The sequence below is a fragment of the Euprymna scolopes genome, chromosome 22 (genome assembly GCF_053919585.1).
Source record: "Euprymna scolopes isolate OS-2025 chromosome 22, ASM5391958v1, whole genome shotgun sequence".
NCBI lineage: Eukaryota > Metazoa > Mollusca > Cephalopoda > Sepiida > Sepiolidae > Euprymna > Euprymna scolopes.
The window spans coordinates 111,965,012-111,984,083 of NC_136503.1; the positions used below are offsets into that span (position 1 = coordinate 111,965,012).

Genomic DNA, 19,072 nt, shown 5'->3' on the forward strand with positions numbered 1-19,072 from the left:
ACTTGATTTCTTCAGAAACAAAGATCTAAATATTAATTCACTTGTCTGCATGTCTGGTGTCACAAAAACCATCATCATTGCAAACATTAATTACCTACCTTTATAGTCACTCTTTATCAATTAAAAATCATTAAAACCATTTCCTCATTAAAAATTTAAAAAACATGGCTGTCTGTTTACGGTTTCAAATTGGCTATTTTATACTTTAAAAAGTCATGTTGAGACTAAAGTTTTACAGTTTTTTTTCCATTTTTTAAAAACTGTAAGTGAATTGATATCTGTTCCTTTATAATTTATATTTAAAAAAAATTATTCAGAACAAAAAAATTCCCAATGTGTTATGTGTTTAATTTCCATAGGAAAAATAACGTAAATTTTTAAAAACCAATTCTTTTAAGCTTAAAGCTTCAAGTTAAAAGAATTTGCTAAAAATTGTTTTAAATTAGTCATTATTTGTTTCATTTTATTTTTTATTCATTTTATTTATGCGTTTTAAAAATTTTCAACTACCATGGAATTTCCACAGGTTCTGCTAATAGATATTAATGCCTTGATAGGCTTCTAGGTCTGACATTCACCTAAGACATGAAGTGGAAGACTCACATCAGATCTATTGCTAAATCTCTGAAAAAAATGGTTGGATCATTTTATTACTCCAAAACGTATCTCACTCCAGATGTCAATCCAAGAAATGGTTAGGCAACTACAGAAAAGACGGATGACAACACGGAAAGATGGCAAATGGGCAATCTACGTTTGCACCTCAGACTGTGTGCTCTTTAAGTAGCTACCCAGTTTGGTATTGTAACCGTATGTGATTGCATGCAAAAATCCAAGATGGCAGAACTTTGTGAGATTCTATATCAAAACAATATACTCCCAAATTTGATGTAAAAAAAAAAAAATCTGTGCGAATTTAAAATCGATTGGAGCCAGATTAGATGTCTAGTTGTAAACGTAAATGTCTAGTTGTAGTAAAAAGAGGCAGATGTAGGGGTCAGGAATCACTCTTGCCCCTCTCCATCAATGTCCAGTAACTTCAAGTTTCTGTTTCCCCCAATCTTAGAAGAAAAAGTCTAAAAGTATCACTAATGAATTCATAACACTTATAAATTTAATGATATAACATCACTACTTTAACTAAGTATTAAAAGTATATATATAACTAATTATCCCATGCTAAATATATTCAAAGATAAAAAGAACAATGAATTTAATGAGGTTTATATGATAATGCTCAATAATAAACAGAGTAAAATATATTTTATTTTTTTTTTTTTATGTCACTACAAATCATGACAATATTTCAGATAACCAGAGACCTCATTAGGTGAATGTAGTGAATTTTTTTTTTTTTTTTAGAAAAATAATTAAAAAAAAGACTACTGTCATCTGCAAGGTCTGATTATTTGTAACTGTTGCCCCAAACATTATGATTGTATAGCAATATAAAAAATGTTCATATAAAAAAAAAAAAAAAAAAAGTGTATATATATGTATATATCTATATATAGCTGTAATTACAGACTACAGTTTCTGGAGTCATAGGTTTGAATCCTGTTCTGACAGCCACACTGATGAGTATCAGTACAATGAAACAGGTGCCCATTGATACCATATATATATACTAGCTTGGGTGGCCAGCGTTACCTGGGTATTTGCAGGTGTCTGTTGAGCAAAAAAGTGGTAGCAGGTAGGAAGATTCGAACCTGCACCGCAAAGGAGGAAAAGAACATGACAAAAAAAAAAAAAAAAAAAAAAATGACGTCTTTGCTGTTACGCCCATTGCCAAACCGGAAGTGACAAATGTTTAAATTAATGCTAGCCAATCAAGAATGTGGGGATGACTTTCGAAAATATTGCGGAAAAAAGCGACCCCACCCTGTAGAAAAGTGCCCAGCTGAGAGGGTGAAGGAAGTTTTCAATATTTGTCGTCCAGAGTTGAGCTTTAAAACAATCTCATAAAAATCCGTCGCCTCAGTCGAGACATACAAATATACATACATTAAAACACACAGGTGAGATTTATATTATAGATGTATAATGGTTGTATACATTAGTTTCTGAGCTGTAAAACCAATGAAAGCGGCATGATTATTAAAGTTATGATTGTATAACGATATCGCCCATTTTTGGTCTGATGAAGTGGTTTCATTGAATTGGGATTCCACTGAAACATGTATGCAAATATGTAACCAATGTTTGTATAAGAAACAGACTATATATATATATATATATATATATATATATATATATATAATGTAAAAGTGACATAACACTTTCTGAGGAATAGTCTCTACAAAACTTCTCTTTAAATTTTGGTCTAGACTTTAAACTTGATATATATAGGGGCTTTGGACCTGTGAAATAAATTCAATTTGGTCTTCAGCTAGTAAAAATATTTGCTAATAGGACATAATTCTTATAAAATTGGAACTTGGCAGGTGTGAGTTAACTTAAAGTACTTTTGTATGCATGCGCAAATATACATTTCTAGATTAAGCAACATGCATTTGGATTTAGATCAGATGGTAACGGATAAGGTTGGAGAATTATAGGTTTTGATTTTAGCTGATGGTACCCAAGTCATATATATATAATTATTTATTAACTTTTAAAATCACTACTACATATCGGGTACAATATACTAATGGGTAGAGAATTGGATCTATAATAATAATATGAAATCTGCATAAATTAAAATTTTTTAAGCATATTTTATGATCAGGCCACATCGGATGGCCACTATTATATATTAGGTACAATATAATGATCAATAGAGAATTTGATCTACAATAATAACTATGAAATCTGCAGGAATTAAAATATTATATTTAGGCATATTTTAAGATCAAATAAGGCCAGGCCTACTACTATATATATATATATATATATAAGTCAGACAGTAATGAATAAGACTGGAGATGTATATGTTTTAGTTACGATTCTAGCCGACAGCGTGAAAATCATAAATATATATATATTACTTTTAAAATCACTACTATAAATTGGGTACAATATTATAATCAATAGAGACTATGATAATAAATATGCAATCTGCATAAAATAAAATACTATATTAAAGAGTATTTTATGACTGGGCAATGCCAGATGGCCTGCGAACATATGACTTTTGTTTTAATTCAATATATATATATTGAATTAAAACAAATCATTTTTCTTATTTCGAATTATTTAAATCAAGTAAAAATAGAATTTTTACTTGATTATTAAATTTAAAATGTTAATCTAAACATTTAATAAAAAAAGAAAAATATCATAAAAACTGAATTTAACTTAAAAATGCTATGAAAAAAAAAAAAAAATTTTAAATGTAGTAATCTAATTTATAAAACTCACTATGTCTGTCTGTCTGTCACCATATTTTCAAACACTATCTCTTCCAAAACTAAAAGTTGCAAAGCGGTGCTAGGGGCCTCAAATGACTGAATTTTTTTTTTATGGACCGTTACCAGGTAAAAATAGTTGCAAAAGAAATTGTTATACATTCTGTACATTCATCTTAGTTTATTTTTTAATTTTTAATCAGTTTATATGCGTGTCACATTGGTACAGTGGTAACGTCACCAACTTTGAATGCTAGTTTTGCTTTCGATTTTGATTCTATCTTATGGCACCCAAATACTTTTTTTTTTTTTTACATTTTTGAAATCATGAATCTATACATTAAACTAAAATATATTTATGCATATTTTACGATTGACCCCGTCCCCTGCCTTCTAGTGATCATAAAAAAATAATAACCAAGGAAAATACTTACATCCATGAGGTCTGATATGTCATCAGAAAAATATTTATTAATGGCAGCATTGGCAGACTCAATACACAAAAGGTAATCGTTTCGAGCTTTCAGTGCTTTTAACTCATTTTCATTATATTTGCTTTGACGCTGAAACAAAACAAACAAAAAAAAACCATGAGACGAGTGTGAATGACACATTAAACGAAAACAATTAAAATTTTTAATGGCTATTAACACGAAGAATGCCACAATTATTATAAAGAAAAGTTCAATAACTAGAAAATGCATTTGAAGTTTTTACTAATAAAAGTATTTGAAAGCAAATCACGCTTGTTAAACAAAAAGGTACAAATAAAAGATGGAGTCGTTGATACAAACGAAGCAAGTTTTTATTACATGTAGAAAATTTGACCTCCACCTCTGAATGGTTGGGGTCGGCATCAGGAGGAGGAGATGCATGGATTGAATATTATTAAGGAATGATGTAAGGACATTCAAAGTGATTTCACCCATTTTTAACATTATTTCAGAAAGATTAAAAAGAGAAAGAAAAAAAAATACATATCTAGTCGCAATATGAAACAATATTGTAATGAGTACCTTTTAAAAAGTAATAAATTACCAACTCAGAAAACTTTTTTGAACTTGGAAAATTATATTACACTATATATAATGTATATATATATATATATATATATATATATATATATACACACACACACACACAGAAAGGGAAATATAAAGAGGGAGTGGGAAAGAAGTGTACAGGGGGAAAATGAAGACGAAAAGAAAAGAGAAAAGACAGGGGAATGAAAGAGAGAGAAGAGTGGGGAGAGGGGAAAGAGAGGGGAAGGGGAAAGAGTGGGGAGAGGGGAAAGAGAGGGGAAAGAGAGGGGACGGGGAAAGAGAGAGAGGGGAGGGGGGAAAGAGAGCAAGAGAGAGAGGGGAGGGGGGAAAGAGAGCCAAAGAGAGAGGGGAGGGGGGAAAGAGAGCCAAAGAGAGAGGGGAGGGGGGAAAGAGAGCCAAAGAGAGAGGGGAGGGGGGAAAGAGAGCCAAAGAGAGAGGGGAGGGGGGAAAGAGAGCCAAAGAGAGAGGGGAGGGGGGAAAGAGAGCCAAAGAGAGAGGGGAGGGGGGAAAGAGAGCCAAAGAGAGAGGGGAGGGGGGAAAGAGAGCCAAAGAGAGAGGGGAGGGGGGAAAGAGAGCCAAAGAGAGAGGGGAGGGGGGAAAGAGAGCCAAAGAGAGAGGGGAGGGGGGAAAGAGAGCCAAAGAGAGAGGGGAGGGGGGAAAGAGAGCCAAAGAGAGAGGGGAGGGGGGAAAGAGAGCCAAAGAGAGAGGGGAGGGGGGAAAGAGAGCCAAAGAGAGAGGGGAGGGGGGAAAGAGAGCCAAAGAGAGAGGGGAGGGGGGAAAGAGAGCCAAAGAGAGAGGGGAGGGGGGAAAGAGAGCCAAAGAGAGAGGGGAGGGGGGAAAGAGAGCCAAAGAGAGAGGGGAGGGGGGAAAGAGAGCCAAAGAGAGAGGGGAGGGGGGAAAGAGAGCCAAAGAGAGAGGGGAGGGGGGAAAGAGAGCCAAAGAGAGAGGGGAGGGGGGAAAGAGAGCCAAAGAGAGAGGGGAGGAAAGAGAGCAAAAGAGAGAGGGGAGGAAAGAGAGCAAAAGAGAGAGGGGAGGAAAGAGAGCAAAAGAGAGAGGGGAGGAAAGAGAGCAAAAGAGAGAGGGGAGGAAAGAGAGCAAAAGAGAGAGGGGAGGAAAGAGAGCAAAAGAGAGAGGGGAGGAAAGAGAGCAAAAGAGAGAGGGGAGGAAAGAGAGCAAAAGAGAGAGGGGAGGAAAGAGAGCAAAAGAGAGAGGGGAGGAAAGAGAGTGTAAGTCAGAGAGAGGGGTAGGAAAAAAGAGGGGAAGGAAAAAGAGAGGCGGGAAAAGAGAATAAATGTAAAAGAAAGATATTAAAAGGCTTTTAAAATATAAGAAAGAATCTTAGCTGAATTTTTATAATTCTTTTTTCTTTTGTAAATAATTTAGCAATAAGAAATTTTTACCCATCCCCACCCCCTCAAAAAATGAATTATTCATACTTACTTTATCTTCTCTACGTTCAAATCGTTTCAGGCCTCTTGTGGTCCCAGTTTTTCCTTGAAGTTGTTGTTCAAGCTTTTTCTTTTGAACTTTAACTTCCTGTAATTTATTTTCTGCAATCTTTGCTTCATTCTGGTAAGCATGATATGTCTTCATGGCCTGCGAATGAGAAGGAGAAAAAGAAAAGAAAATTGAAAAAATATTCAACAATTTATTCAATATTCGAGGAAGAAAAGGAATTGCAAAATGTTCAATTTAACCAGAGAATCAGCGAGCAAGATAAGAGGGAATGATCTGGGGGATTAAAGCTATAATATATTCATGGGTTGATGTGGCAAAATAGTACCAAGAAAGGAAGACATGGGACATAGAAAATTAGACACATTCTCTTAGGTTACATCTGTGGAAGTGAACAGATGTGTTTCAGAGATCATCTACCCTCCTCCTCCAGGAGAAAACTATTACTGTATAAATTAAATCAACGTTTCAATATGAACTCACACCCTTGATGTTTATTGGTTGATTTTCTTTTACGGCATATCAACTCTTTTTGGTTCATTTAATGACAAATCCTATAATTGTGGATAAAGTTTAAAAACTTCAAGTTCTTTATATCTTTATTCATTTTGGTTTAATTTTTTTTTTTTTTTTTGTATAGAAAAATTTTTGTTTTTGAAGCACATGATTGAGTTTTGCAAAGAGAAAAAAAAAGAAAATATTTGTTGCATTTTAGGTCAGAAAGCCAATATCTTCAGACTGGCCTGATCTGGTAGTACCCCTACAATGTGAAAGGCAAGATGCAAATATCCTGCTCCTATATTTAACACACAACTATCCAATCAATAAAAGACAGACAATCTCTACTCACAGTTACTACTGCTATTAAAGAGAGATGATATGACAGAGGCAAAGTAAACTGATGACGCACACCCAGGTCAGCTGTTCATGAGAGAAAAATTTGTTACAGCTATACTGCAATATAATGACTACGGCTATGACAACAGAATATTCTTTTCATTGTTTGGACTCTCGAGTTTATATCCGACAGTTAGACACAGTTAATCAACCGAGAACCACATCACTATGTAAAGGCATATAAGATATCAACCGATACACACCCGAGAGTCAAAACACTGAAAAGAATATGCTGTTGTCCTAGCCTAAACAATAACTAAACAATGTGAATTAGATCAGTGACAATGAAACATTTTATTATGTATAGCAAGTTAAGCTTATTGGCTTTGCTTGAGGGATACCTACAACAAAATTTTGTACAAATGATTTATTTAATTTATAAAACTCCCTATTTTTGTCTGTGTCTCCATATTTTCAAACTCTATCTCTTCCAAAATTAAAAATCGCAGAGCAATGCTAGGGGTCTCAAATGATTGGATTTTTTATGGACCGTTCTTTTATGAGCTTTTAGCCAGTTAAAATAGTTTTTAAGGGGTCAAAATCGAAAACAATTGTTATACATTTTGTACATTCATCTTAGTTTATTTTTAATCAGTTCATATGCATGTCACATTGGTACAGTGGTAACGTCACCAGCTTTAAATGTTAGTTTTGCTTTCAGTTTTGATTCTGGCTGATGGCACCCAAACTTTTTATTTTATTTTTGAAATCACAACTCTATAATAATATATACGAAATTCTGAACAAATTAAAATATCATATTTAAACATATTTTACAACAAGGCAAAGCTGGGTACCCCCCTGCTAGTATTAAATGATCAGTAGCAAAAAAATGATATTTAGTTTAGATATTATAGCTGATCACAATAAAAAAATTTTTTAAATCAAATATTTAGTTTAGCATTGAAAAATTCACAAGATAATTTTCACAGATCAAAAATTAAGTCACTCGCTATAATCAGTTCCGAAGCTAACAAATTCAAATAGTAAAAAAAAAAAATTTCACTGATGGATTTGTTCAATATTTGAATTTGTTTCAAATGCTTTGCAGTTCTTCTAGAAACACATGTTAGCTTTTCTTTGCTTCAAAACAATAAATCACAATATGACAAATTTTGATCTGTCAATTTATAGCTCAGTTATAAATGTTTAAATAACTATTTAAATTACAGTTCTACATTTTTGAGATGAGGTATGAATGTTTTTTTGTTTTTTTTTGATTAATTGGACTATTGTTCTCATCTTGGGTGTTATCAAGAACTTACAATTGGTTGATGGATTTAATTAAAATTTTAATCATAATAAGTTAGAAATAATACTCCTTAGCATTTCCAGATAATTTTATTGTCTTTATATTTTGTGTAAACTTACTTCCAACTAGATCCCAAAATACAAAATCTTAGAGTAAAAAGCTAACCCCCACTCTTTTTTTTTTCCTGCAAAAAACATGGCGACTTCTACACCTGAAGAAGTTCAAAGATTACATCAACCGAAACGTTGTGCAGATAGCAATTGTTTGATTAATCCAAAAAATATAAACCATTTAAATGTTTGAATATTAAGCTTTACATTTGTTCTGGAATTTGATTACCATTAGAATTGATGTGATCTATATATATATATATATATATATATATATATATATATATATATAATATATAAAATAATTTTTTCTTTTTTTTTATATCAGAAAGTGTTCCTTCACCAACCTCACTGTGGAGATCTTCCTCCCTATGTACGTATCACTTGTTTGACCCTATTAGAGCATGGCATCCAAGCGTCATCTCTATACCTGGTTCGTGACATTCAGTATCTGGAGCGAGTGCAGGGGCTGGCGACCCGGTCGGTGTGAGGTTTTCATGACCTACCTTACTAGACCCGTTTGAGGCGGCCTAATTTTAGCCTATAACCTCCTTCATAGCCATTACGACCTCCCTCAGGATTTTCTCTTCAACCATAGCACCCACCCTAACGTGGACTGAGAGGACACAACCTGAAGCTATTTCAGAGATTTTGACTAAACCAACAAAAAGACACATTTTCCACTCGCATATTGGCTCCCTGGAATAGATTGCCGCTTGAGGTTGTTACTGCACCAACAACAAATTAGTTCAAGACGAAGTTGGACAGATGCTGGTCAACTGTATTTCCGACCGTCTAAATTTCTCCCCATCTCTCTCTTCCCACGCTCTTCTTAACAGCAATGAAACATGTAATATTTAAACCTATGCTGAACAAATTGAATTTTATATCATCACACACAAAGTTGAATATCAAATGTAGCAGCAAGTCCTGCAAGCATATACCAGAAAGAACAGTTAAAAATGTCATATACGATCTACTAGAAAATGGAGCTGCTAAGCCTAACATATGGGACAAGAAAAGGTTACCCTTGTAGAAATTAGTATCCCTAAGAGGGAAAAGATAATGAAATATCAAGGTTTATGGATGACATGAAAAGAAACTGAAATCCCATCAAATATGGTTTGATTTGTTTTATGGCATATCGACCGTATTGATATCAAAAGATTATTTGTAATATGGTAGTTGATGGTTGGTTGTTTTATGGCATATCAACCCTTTCCAGGTTATTTAATGCCGAATCCAGTGATTTTGAAGAAATTTTTTTTTAATAGAACATAGTTTTTATTTAACCTATAGTTGTGACCCTAACAGGTACTACCACTCTGGATCAGAGTGGACCTGAGAGCAATGGCAATTAAGGGGTGGCTCTATACTCCCCAAAGCCCGCAAGCTGGGGCCTCACCATCGGATATAGTTTAAGGTCATATCCAGGACCTATGGTAGTTGAATATAGTAGGAGCAACCAGAATCATAAAAAATAATTTTAAAAAATTACTTGGCATATATACCCGGTGAACCAAGTGCAAGAGAGATACAAACACTTAAAGGGACAGTTAGAATCTTAAAAGGATCTATTAGTTGCCGTGTCTGAAATAGTGAAAGTAATGCCTCATCCTCAGCAAGAACGATATCAGCTTGTTTGAGGATTCTTTACAAGTTATTGATTTATATCGATGTAGCATTGAGATTAAAGTAGGAATCAGGCCAAGGGGAGACAACCGTGTGAAGATGATAATAAGAGATAAAAGATGAAAAAGATATTTACTTGCGTAAATACGACTGGCAAGAAAGAGGCAGCAAGAAACGATTCAAAATTAGTTGCCGTCTCATGACCGTCGGGTAAAAGAATGAGATTGAAATAGAAGAATCAACGATTTAGTCGTATTTGTCTTCTGATTAAGTCGGTTTTTGAACAAGTCATTTCATAATCTAATCAAGAATTCTTTAATTTTGTTTTCACCGTTTTTCGTCTACAAAGATTTCCCTAAGCGGCACAAGATAAGATTCTGAAGAACTTTTATTGACTAATTAGAACCGAAGTTTAATTTTTTTCCGGCAATAAATAAAAAAGACAACAGAAAGTAATGACATTTTGCCATTCTATTTGATAAACAGTAAGGGACTTAACCCTTTATGACCGGTTGTTCAGTCATAAATAAATGATAACAGCATAAATAAAGTAGGAATAGATTCAAACACGCCTTGTACATATTAGTTCAGTATCTGGGTAGATGCCAGATATCTCCAAATTGCTTACATTCAGTCTCCACCATCTGTCAGCAAGTGGAAGATTTCATTTGCTGTCATTAACACACTTTTTTCAAACCTTATGAATAATAATCAAGATAAGTTTATGAAATGCAAAAATTCTCAGTGGTAGTTTAACTGTTGAATTTCTTAATAAAAGATCGTTATAGTGAAAAAGTTTTAAAATCATAGCATCATTACCCTTTAACCCAATTAAAATTAGCAATAAATATTTTTTAATCATTTACATCAGAATTCAAATCATAAATGGTCAAGGGGAATAGAAGCAAAAGAAACTTGTAAAATAAATTCAAATACATTTGAAAGCATTATTGAAAATATAGAAAGATAATTTATAGAAAAAAAAGGCTTGCTTTTTTTTTTTCTGTTGTTCTTGGCCGTCAGGCCAGGACCAAAGTGTAGTATCTGTTCTTTAGATGCTGCACTACACTTTTTTGGTCTGGGTTAATGGAGAAGAAATCCTTCATAACTGATACATTTTTGGAAAGCTGGCTTCCCCCCCCAACATTAAAAACCGACCTCATGTCTAACTCTGCCCCCCATGAAGAGGCAAAACAACAAAAAAGTATATTGAAAAAACTTGTAAAATAAATTCAAATAAATTTGAAAGCATAATTATAAATATATAAAGATAATTTATTGAAGACGATACAATGCAGAGGTGTAACGGATAAACACAAACTGAAGCAAATTAAGACATGATAATAGAATAAGCTATGCAAATTTTATTATTACAATACACATATATACATATATATACATATATATATATATATATATATATATATATATATATATATATAGGAAATTTATTACCGTGAGTCCAGAATGAGTTTACAAATTGTTTCAGCTAGAGGAAAATCCTCAAAGAGGAAAAATCCAACTAGCATCGTCAGAATTCATAGATGGACAAGTTATAAAATCAAATAAGAATGGAAAAATCTTAGATGAAGGGGAGGTAGAAAAGAAGGGGGGAGTGGTAGGGAGAGGACGTTGGAATTTAAAGAGGTAGGAGTGTATACAATAAGAGGGGTTTATAATTAAATATTAATTATGTGTAAATTCTTATATACGTTTTTTTTTTAGTTTATAACGGCTTAAAATTAAAAAAGGCTACTCTTATTTATAACGGCATAAGTAACAGTTAAATTAAAGGATCAAATTTCCCATATACTGCTCTGACTACACATTGAGCACTCTAGTCCGGTTTTTTCACCACTGGTAGATAAATATATATATATATATTTATTAGTGTTGAGACGATTAATCGGAATTGGGTATCAGAAAAATCAGAGCTTTTTTTTGGGTTATCGGAATCGGAAAAATTTAAGCCTATTTTTCCAATGCCAAAACCAATACCTTTAATTATCTACTTTATTTTATTTTGTTTTTGTAAAACATCTTACATTGCTTGTAGTAATAAATAAATAAACATTTACTAATTTAAACTTCCAGTAAGATTAAAATCTCTATATCACATATATTGTGTTTTTAGGTTTGCGAAAATACATGCACATTTAAGATGTTTTTACAATAATTGGAACAAAATAACTTTATAGTAAAATATTTAGTGATTTATAAAGAATTGGAATCGATAATTGTATCAGAATCAGGAATTTAGTACAGAATCGGTAAAAAATATTGGAGTTGTCCCGTCACTAATATATATATATATATATATATATATACACACACACACACTTCTAACATGGCATTGTGTTTTTACTTGCATCAGTATGGATGTTCTGTATCGTATGATATTTCAGGGAAATAACCCTTCTTCAAATGTGTTTTGCAGGAGATGGAATTAACCAAGGGTTGTTTGGTTGGTTTTACAGTAATGCAACCTTTTAGGTCATTTCATGCTGAAAATTGTTTAACGCAAGTTTATGAAATACAAAAATTCTCAGTGGTAGTTTAACTACTGAACTTTATAATTTTTCCAGTTTCCATAGCATCATTATCCGTTAAACTAACTAAATTTAAATATTTTTTTTTAATCATCTACATCATAATCCGGGTCATAAAGGGTTAAACCAAATAAAAAAAAGTGAGCAAAACGGAAATAGACTGGTCATAATAGGACACAAAAAGCAGTGACATAGCAGTATGATTAAAAGATCACACAATGAACACGTATAAAACAGGGCTTTACATTGAGAGCGAAACAGTCACATATGCGAGTGATATTTCCAAATGGTGACTAGAAATAATAAAACGTGATTGTGTTTTTTTCACCAACAATTTTCTGAGTGAAAAATATCTTTTCTATCCATATTTTTTTTAATAAAAAAAAAGCAAAGTCAAATTATTTAAATAATAAAAGTTTAATGGAACTATATACTCACATCTGAAGATATTCAAGTCTCCACATAAAATTCGGTTCATATTTAAAATTACACTTATTCAAAAATCTTTATGATGTACGTACTTGTCACAAAATCATATTCCAAAAATCACGTAGGTTTGGCTAGTGAACAAAAATATTTAGTGATCAAATGTCAACTAAAAGATAAATCTGTAAAAACAGGTGCACAATAAATAATGCTGCAGCAATGCAACTCAAAAGAGAGGTGCAAGGAATCTCCTTATCCACATAGTCACCGATTTTACAGCATGCAAGTTTGGGGTAGAAATACTGACATCTTGAGCCCACCCAATGATCAGAAGGATGCAGCTTTGTCTTGCGTATCACATTCGGAAGCAAACCGCCTAAAACAATTTAGTTGTTAAAGCATGTCTTCATTCTGCACATAACACATAAGTGATCTGATCGTCTGAACATGCCAACGTCAACTGATCAAACTGGCGCTTGTCTGTTTAGTTCCATTTTTATTTAAACTTCCCATCAAATATGGTTTGATTTGTTTTATCGCATATCGACCTTATTAATATCGAAAGATTATTTGTAATAAGGTAGATGGTAGTTGAATGTTATTAATATCGAAAGATTATTTGTAATACGGTAGATGGTAGTTGAATGTTATTAATGTTTCAGCAAAACCTTTTTAGTATAATTTTGTCATATTTTTGTGTCCTTCAGAAAATCGATAGTTTGTAGATCAACCTTGATAAATATCCCCTTAGAGTTATTTTCTTGATAATGTCTCATTTGGGTTTGCTCAAAGTTCACGCAGCCTGTCAGTATATGCCATACTGTGCAGGGTTCCTGAAATGTTATGCAAAATGGTGCTTCTCTTTTCGGTAAATATGAGTGGGTGGCATCAAATATGCAAATTAGTGCTAGTTTTTAAGAGTTAGACTCCTACATGCACCTTGTAATTTCAAATGGCCGTGCCAACTTTTCTCCACGTTAAAAAAGGGCCCTGGTGTCTAACTGTCCCGTGGGGAGGCATTGTAAATTAGGTATAATAAAAGAGTTTCTTTGTCATCTATCATTAAACATTCACAGGAATGTACATATTTTGATACTAGCTTGTTTTATAGCATATCAATTTTTTTTTGGCTTATTTAATATTGAAATCCAATAATTTTGGGAAAAGTTTTTATGCTTCCATTGTTTTTTTTTTTTAATATCTTCAAATATTTATTCATGGAGTTTTGTTTGGTTGTTTTGTTTTACGTCTATATCAACCTCTTTTGGCTTATTTAGTGCTGAATCCAGTAATTTGAAAAAAAAAATAAAATAAAGGCGGGGGGGGGGTCATTAAATACCAAAAATAATCCCCAAAATGTGACCAAAAATAAAAAAAATCAGCAAGCAAGTCACAAAAGAAAAGGACTCAATGACTCACATACCAGCCTTCATCAATTTGCGCACATTTATACATGCACTAACAAGAACAAGGTAAACCAACACGCATACACAACTCCACACTGCCAAATACTCACATACATACATAGTAACACATACACATATTCATTTTGACTTATGACTATTTACTCAACTTTCTTTGCCAAACAAGTTTGTACAAGCAAATATTTTTATGATTAAAAGTAAATTTTATATTCTTATCTCTTGTATAAAATTATAAACTTTTGTTTATTCTCCATTTGTATTTGCTAAACTGATTATGTTTTAGTTAGCACTTACTAACTGGTGACCCTTCTATTCTCTCAAAGTTTCCTTTATTTCCATTTTTAATATTCATTCCTACATTTTATTCCGTCACCAAGACATAACTTTTAGACCCAATATGCATTAATTGTTGGTGTGGTTCTTTGCCATACTTAAAGTTACTATCTTCGTTCAAAATAGCCCTACATTCTCTGACAGAAGAAAGAAAAATAAAACACAAGGAGAAATAAGAACGGGGGGAAAAAAAAGTGCCATTAACCGTAAATTTTGAAAGTAATCACAGAATATGACAGACAATCCAATAATCAGCAAACCTGAAGAGAGAAATCATCCCCAAAACGCTGATATGCACGATCAATTGCCAAAGAACGCAGACCGTGAGAAATCAATTCTTATAAAACATTCAGGTGAATTTGCTGCATGGACTAAAAAGAAGTGCAAAAAAAAAAAAAAAAAAAAAAAAAAAAAAAAAACTTGTTAAGATTCAAATCTTGCAAGGCTCTATCATAACAAGCTAATTGACCAAAGGAACAAACTATCCGATGGATCATCATCATCATCAAAAAAATGATACGAGTACATCCAAGTTACTCCTCACAAGAATATGATTGGTTGGTTAAGCTATAAATACCAACTGGTAGAGCTGCCTGAGAGAGACATTAAAATGTACGCTGATGAAAGCCTTACACTTAAAGATATATTAACTCCGACCACGAACAGCTGTTCAGTAAAGTGATTTACTAGATTATTAGTCAAATACTATATGCTAGACCACGCAGCTAATTCAAATAAATACATCCCTTTCACAGGATATATCACTACAACACAAAACATTCTCGAGATTCGTATCTCTGATCACATTTCCAACGCCACAATCCACGTGCTATGTAAGAACGTCGATGGTTTGGACATGTCCTTTATTGTTCAATAACTGACCTGATTCACAAGACAATAGCACCAACACTAGATGATGGGGATGTGGCTCAAAATGGTCAAAAGCTGACTTTGAAGCTATGATCGACCCTTGCGTCTTCAGTATGTGACGATGGAAGTGCAAATGGCTAAAGTACGCCTTAACTCATGATGCGTAATATTAACGCGAGAGCTGAATTAACCAGCTTCAGGTGAATGCCGTTACACATGAAATATACAACTTACGTTTCTGAATTTTTGAGATGATTGGTTATTTGTATTACATGAATTTTTTACTACTGTTATCATCTTAAGCGTTATTTTCACAACGTTTTGGTTGATGTAACCTCCAACCTTCTTCAGGTGTATTTTGTTGAACATGGAGATCTTTCTGTCAAACTCTGAAAGTTGGACAGAATTTTTAAGTAAATAAAAGGGTCCGTTCAAAATTCCATGTGCAGATTCCCAATTTCAACAAGATATAGCTAAAGAATGTCAGAGGTTACATCGACGAAAACATTGTGAAAATGGCATTCAAAATGAGAACTTGAAGAATCCAAATAATATGAATACAGAACTTGTTTCAAAAACTCGATCAACTGTTTTTGCCACACCAAATGCTGCCCTGTTTATGGCTGGTCAAACATTTTTTTTGTCTTTTTTTTTTTTTTCTGTGATAAAAACAAAGTATACAAATGTCATTCTTTTGAAATGTAAGAGGTAATTCTTCATTACAAAACTAAAAATGCATCTTGGTCATTTCAGCCTCGATAATATTTCATTTTCATGCGATGTAGAATGATCATTTTTCATTCACCAGATCCCTGGGTGGCAGATTAGGGAACGCCCTTCAAATGGGCAGCTGCGAATAACAGATAAAAACGAACAGTTACAAACCAAATGGCAGTTTATTGGTAGTGGGTGACGTGTCCAAGTCAAATGTGCTGCCATGAAATGCACCAGATGCCATTAAAAGAATGAATCTAGACGAGTGTGATTTGTATGAAAACCTAATTGCCCAACTTGGTTGAGTGCGGTCTATTGAGCTTGGCTGGTAACTTTTTTTATTTTATTACATTTTCACTCCAAACAAGGCATAATGCCACTTTGATGTAGGGGGGCTACTATTAGGGACATAAGTTGTAGGGAGTTGAGCAGCAAGATGTCCGTTCACATTACACTTAAATTTCTGCATGCCAGTATAGTTGGAGAAGCAGGAATCTGGAAGGGAATTCTGAAGTAGAGCAGTTCTGGGGGAAGAAACTATTAGAGCAGAAAGCTTTCTTATATCTAGGGATCTCCAACAAACAACAAAAGAAAAAACTCTGTGACTGTCATAATGAAATTTTTTTTTGTGATAATTGCAAGTTCATTGTAATTCATATTGTACAATTCTGACTCGCATACAACTCATATCTAATATTGAAAATTAATTGAATATGTATGTAATGTACATAATTTTTCACTAAAAGGTGATAACTAATAAGATAAAATACAAGGACCCATGGCATAGTGGATAAAGTACTTGGTAAAAATCAACTAAGTTAAACTCTTCTGAACATTGAAGGTTCAATTTTCAGTGTGGGTGACGCTCAAAATACAATTACAAATTACTAAAACTTGTACCCAGTCATGGCTGACAAAACGAGAGCATGCGACCCTCATGGATCAAATAAAAGGTTCTGTTTGAAATTCTGTGCAGATTCTCAAGTCCGGCAAAGATTTCAGAGTTTGACAAAATATAGCTGAAGGTCAGAGGTTAATCACCTGAAACATTGTGCAAATAACACTCAAGATGAGAACAGTAGTTTGAATAATCTAAATATTACAAATAAATTAAACACTTTAACTTGGTCATGGCTGATGGAACAAGGATAATATAACTCAGTGGATTAGATAAAAGGGCTAGCTTAAAATTTTGTACATTTTCTTGATTTCAAGATAAAAATTCTAAAAGTAGGTCTATTAGGTTCCCAATTCTAAATGATCCACCTGAAATAGGTCGGAGGTTACATCGGCCAAAATGTTATGAAAACAACAACCAAGATCAGAATAGTAATCGGAATAATCCAATGTGGGCTCTTATCCTCATAGTTGTAGTTATTTCGACCAACTCATCCTCTGCCCTTCTTCAGGTGATTAACCCTGACAGGATTGGAATGCTGACTCTTGTAAACTATATCCCCAGTAATTATTGCCTTCCATAGTTTTTGTTTCACCACGTTTTGGTCAACTAATCCTCTGGTCTGTTTAGGTAGGATTGAAATAGCTATCTTCAAACAATGCTCACCTGGAACAGTAGAGACTCAACGCTTCTATCCACTGTACCATGGGCTCTAAAGAGTTTTAATCCTACCCAAGCAAGTGAGAGGATGAGTCGGCTAAAATGTGGTGAAACAACAACTATGGAAGGCAGTAATTACTGGGCATACAGTTACGAGTCTCAGCATTCCTATCCTGTTGCAGTTAATCACCTGAAGAAGGCCAGAGGATGAGTTGGCTGAAAAATGTTAAAACAACTAATAAGATGAGAATAACAGTCCACAAAAGAATGAATACTCAAATTATGAAGCCTCATCTCAAATGATTACAAAAAAAAAAAAAAATCCAAATAAAGATATAATCTATAAATATAAAAGCGAAAATGTATGTTTGTATGTGTGTTCGCTTTTTCTGTATGTCTACAAAAGGCTTTTTTCAGAGAAGCGGTCGCTCGCTTCACAACTTTTTAAAACTTTTTATATCACATATAAATTGTAATATCTCACAGTTAACAACAAAGCTCGCCTGTCTATTTAATTTGCTCGATTTCGGGAAGATAAATATTCAACATTTGTCGCTCGCCGCATGTGGGTTAGTCTTTTTCCTATAACATCTTGGGAAAATAAAAATCCCGCAGTCAAACTTGACCTCATTAACTCATTAAAACGGGCACCTGCCAAATCCAAGTAATTAAATAAATTCAAACGTGTTTCCGTTAGCATCTCGCGGTGGGGCAATGGTTAATGTCGCACATTTTTTTTTTCACACTTTAATTTACAACTTTGTCTCAACGGTTCGGGTTCGATCCTCATACTTACCTACCAAAACATTTTTTTTAACTCCCCCACCCCCGGAGCTTTCACATACACCTCCAAACACCCGGGCAATGCTGGGTACTCCTTGCTAGTATAAACATAAAAAAATTCTGAAACGCAAGTTCTTTATTGATTGGCAGCACGAGTCAGATTCGATATCTCTTACAAACTCTTCAGCAATGCCAATTTTGCAGAGAAACAACATCTACAATGTTACTGACGATGTACGAAAGGTTTGCCAGAGGGGAGATACAACCTCTGCGATCTAAAAACCTAATTGCTTAAAAAGATCAATGAGTCTGACGTATGAGCCATGGCACAATAAGAAGCAACCTTTTCTTTTATTTGTGAATCTATAAAACAATTATTTCTTCCATCTGTTTAATAAACACAAGTGTAAAAAAAAAAAAAAAATTAATTAGATTTTGTCTTATTCTACTTGGCATCATCAGAAGAAATCTTAACCGACAAGAAAGCGATGAGGGAGTTTTAATTAGCAGGATAATTACCCCCCCCCCCAAAAAAAAAAGAAATTAAGGCGTCACTCGACTTATGCAAACCCTTTAATCAGTCATGTAAACAATGCAGGCAGGTGTGATGACTGTCCTAATTAAAATATTTATTCAAGCAATATGATTGCCTTTAAATTTATTAAGCATAAGGTTCTCT

General features: G+C 33.5%; 1 protein-coding gene across 3 annotated transcripts in view; it reads right to left on the reverse strand.

Annotated features, from left to right (window-relative positions):
* LOC145243653 (SLIT-ROBO Rho GTPase-activating protein 1-like) overlaps positions 1-19,072 on the reverse strand; it is a 559,174-nt gene that overhangs the window by 120,125 nt on the left and 419,977 nt on the right. For all 3 annotated transcript variants that reach the window (XR_013862922.1, XM_080106698.1, XM_080106697.1), the window contains exons 5-6: positions 5,831-5,986; positions 3,782-3,910 (exon numbers count right to left, since the gene is read on the reverse strand). Coding sequence is in view for 2 of the 3 variants with exons in the window: in XM_080106698.1 (XP_079962824.1) it covers positions 3,782-3,910; positions 5,831-5,986 (285 nt within the window). In the remaining variant the exon portion in view is untranslated. The remainder of the gene's footprint in view (positions 1-3,781; positions 3,911-5,830; positions 5,987-19,072) is intronic.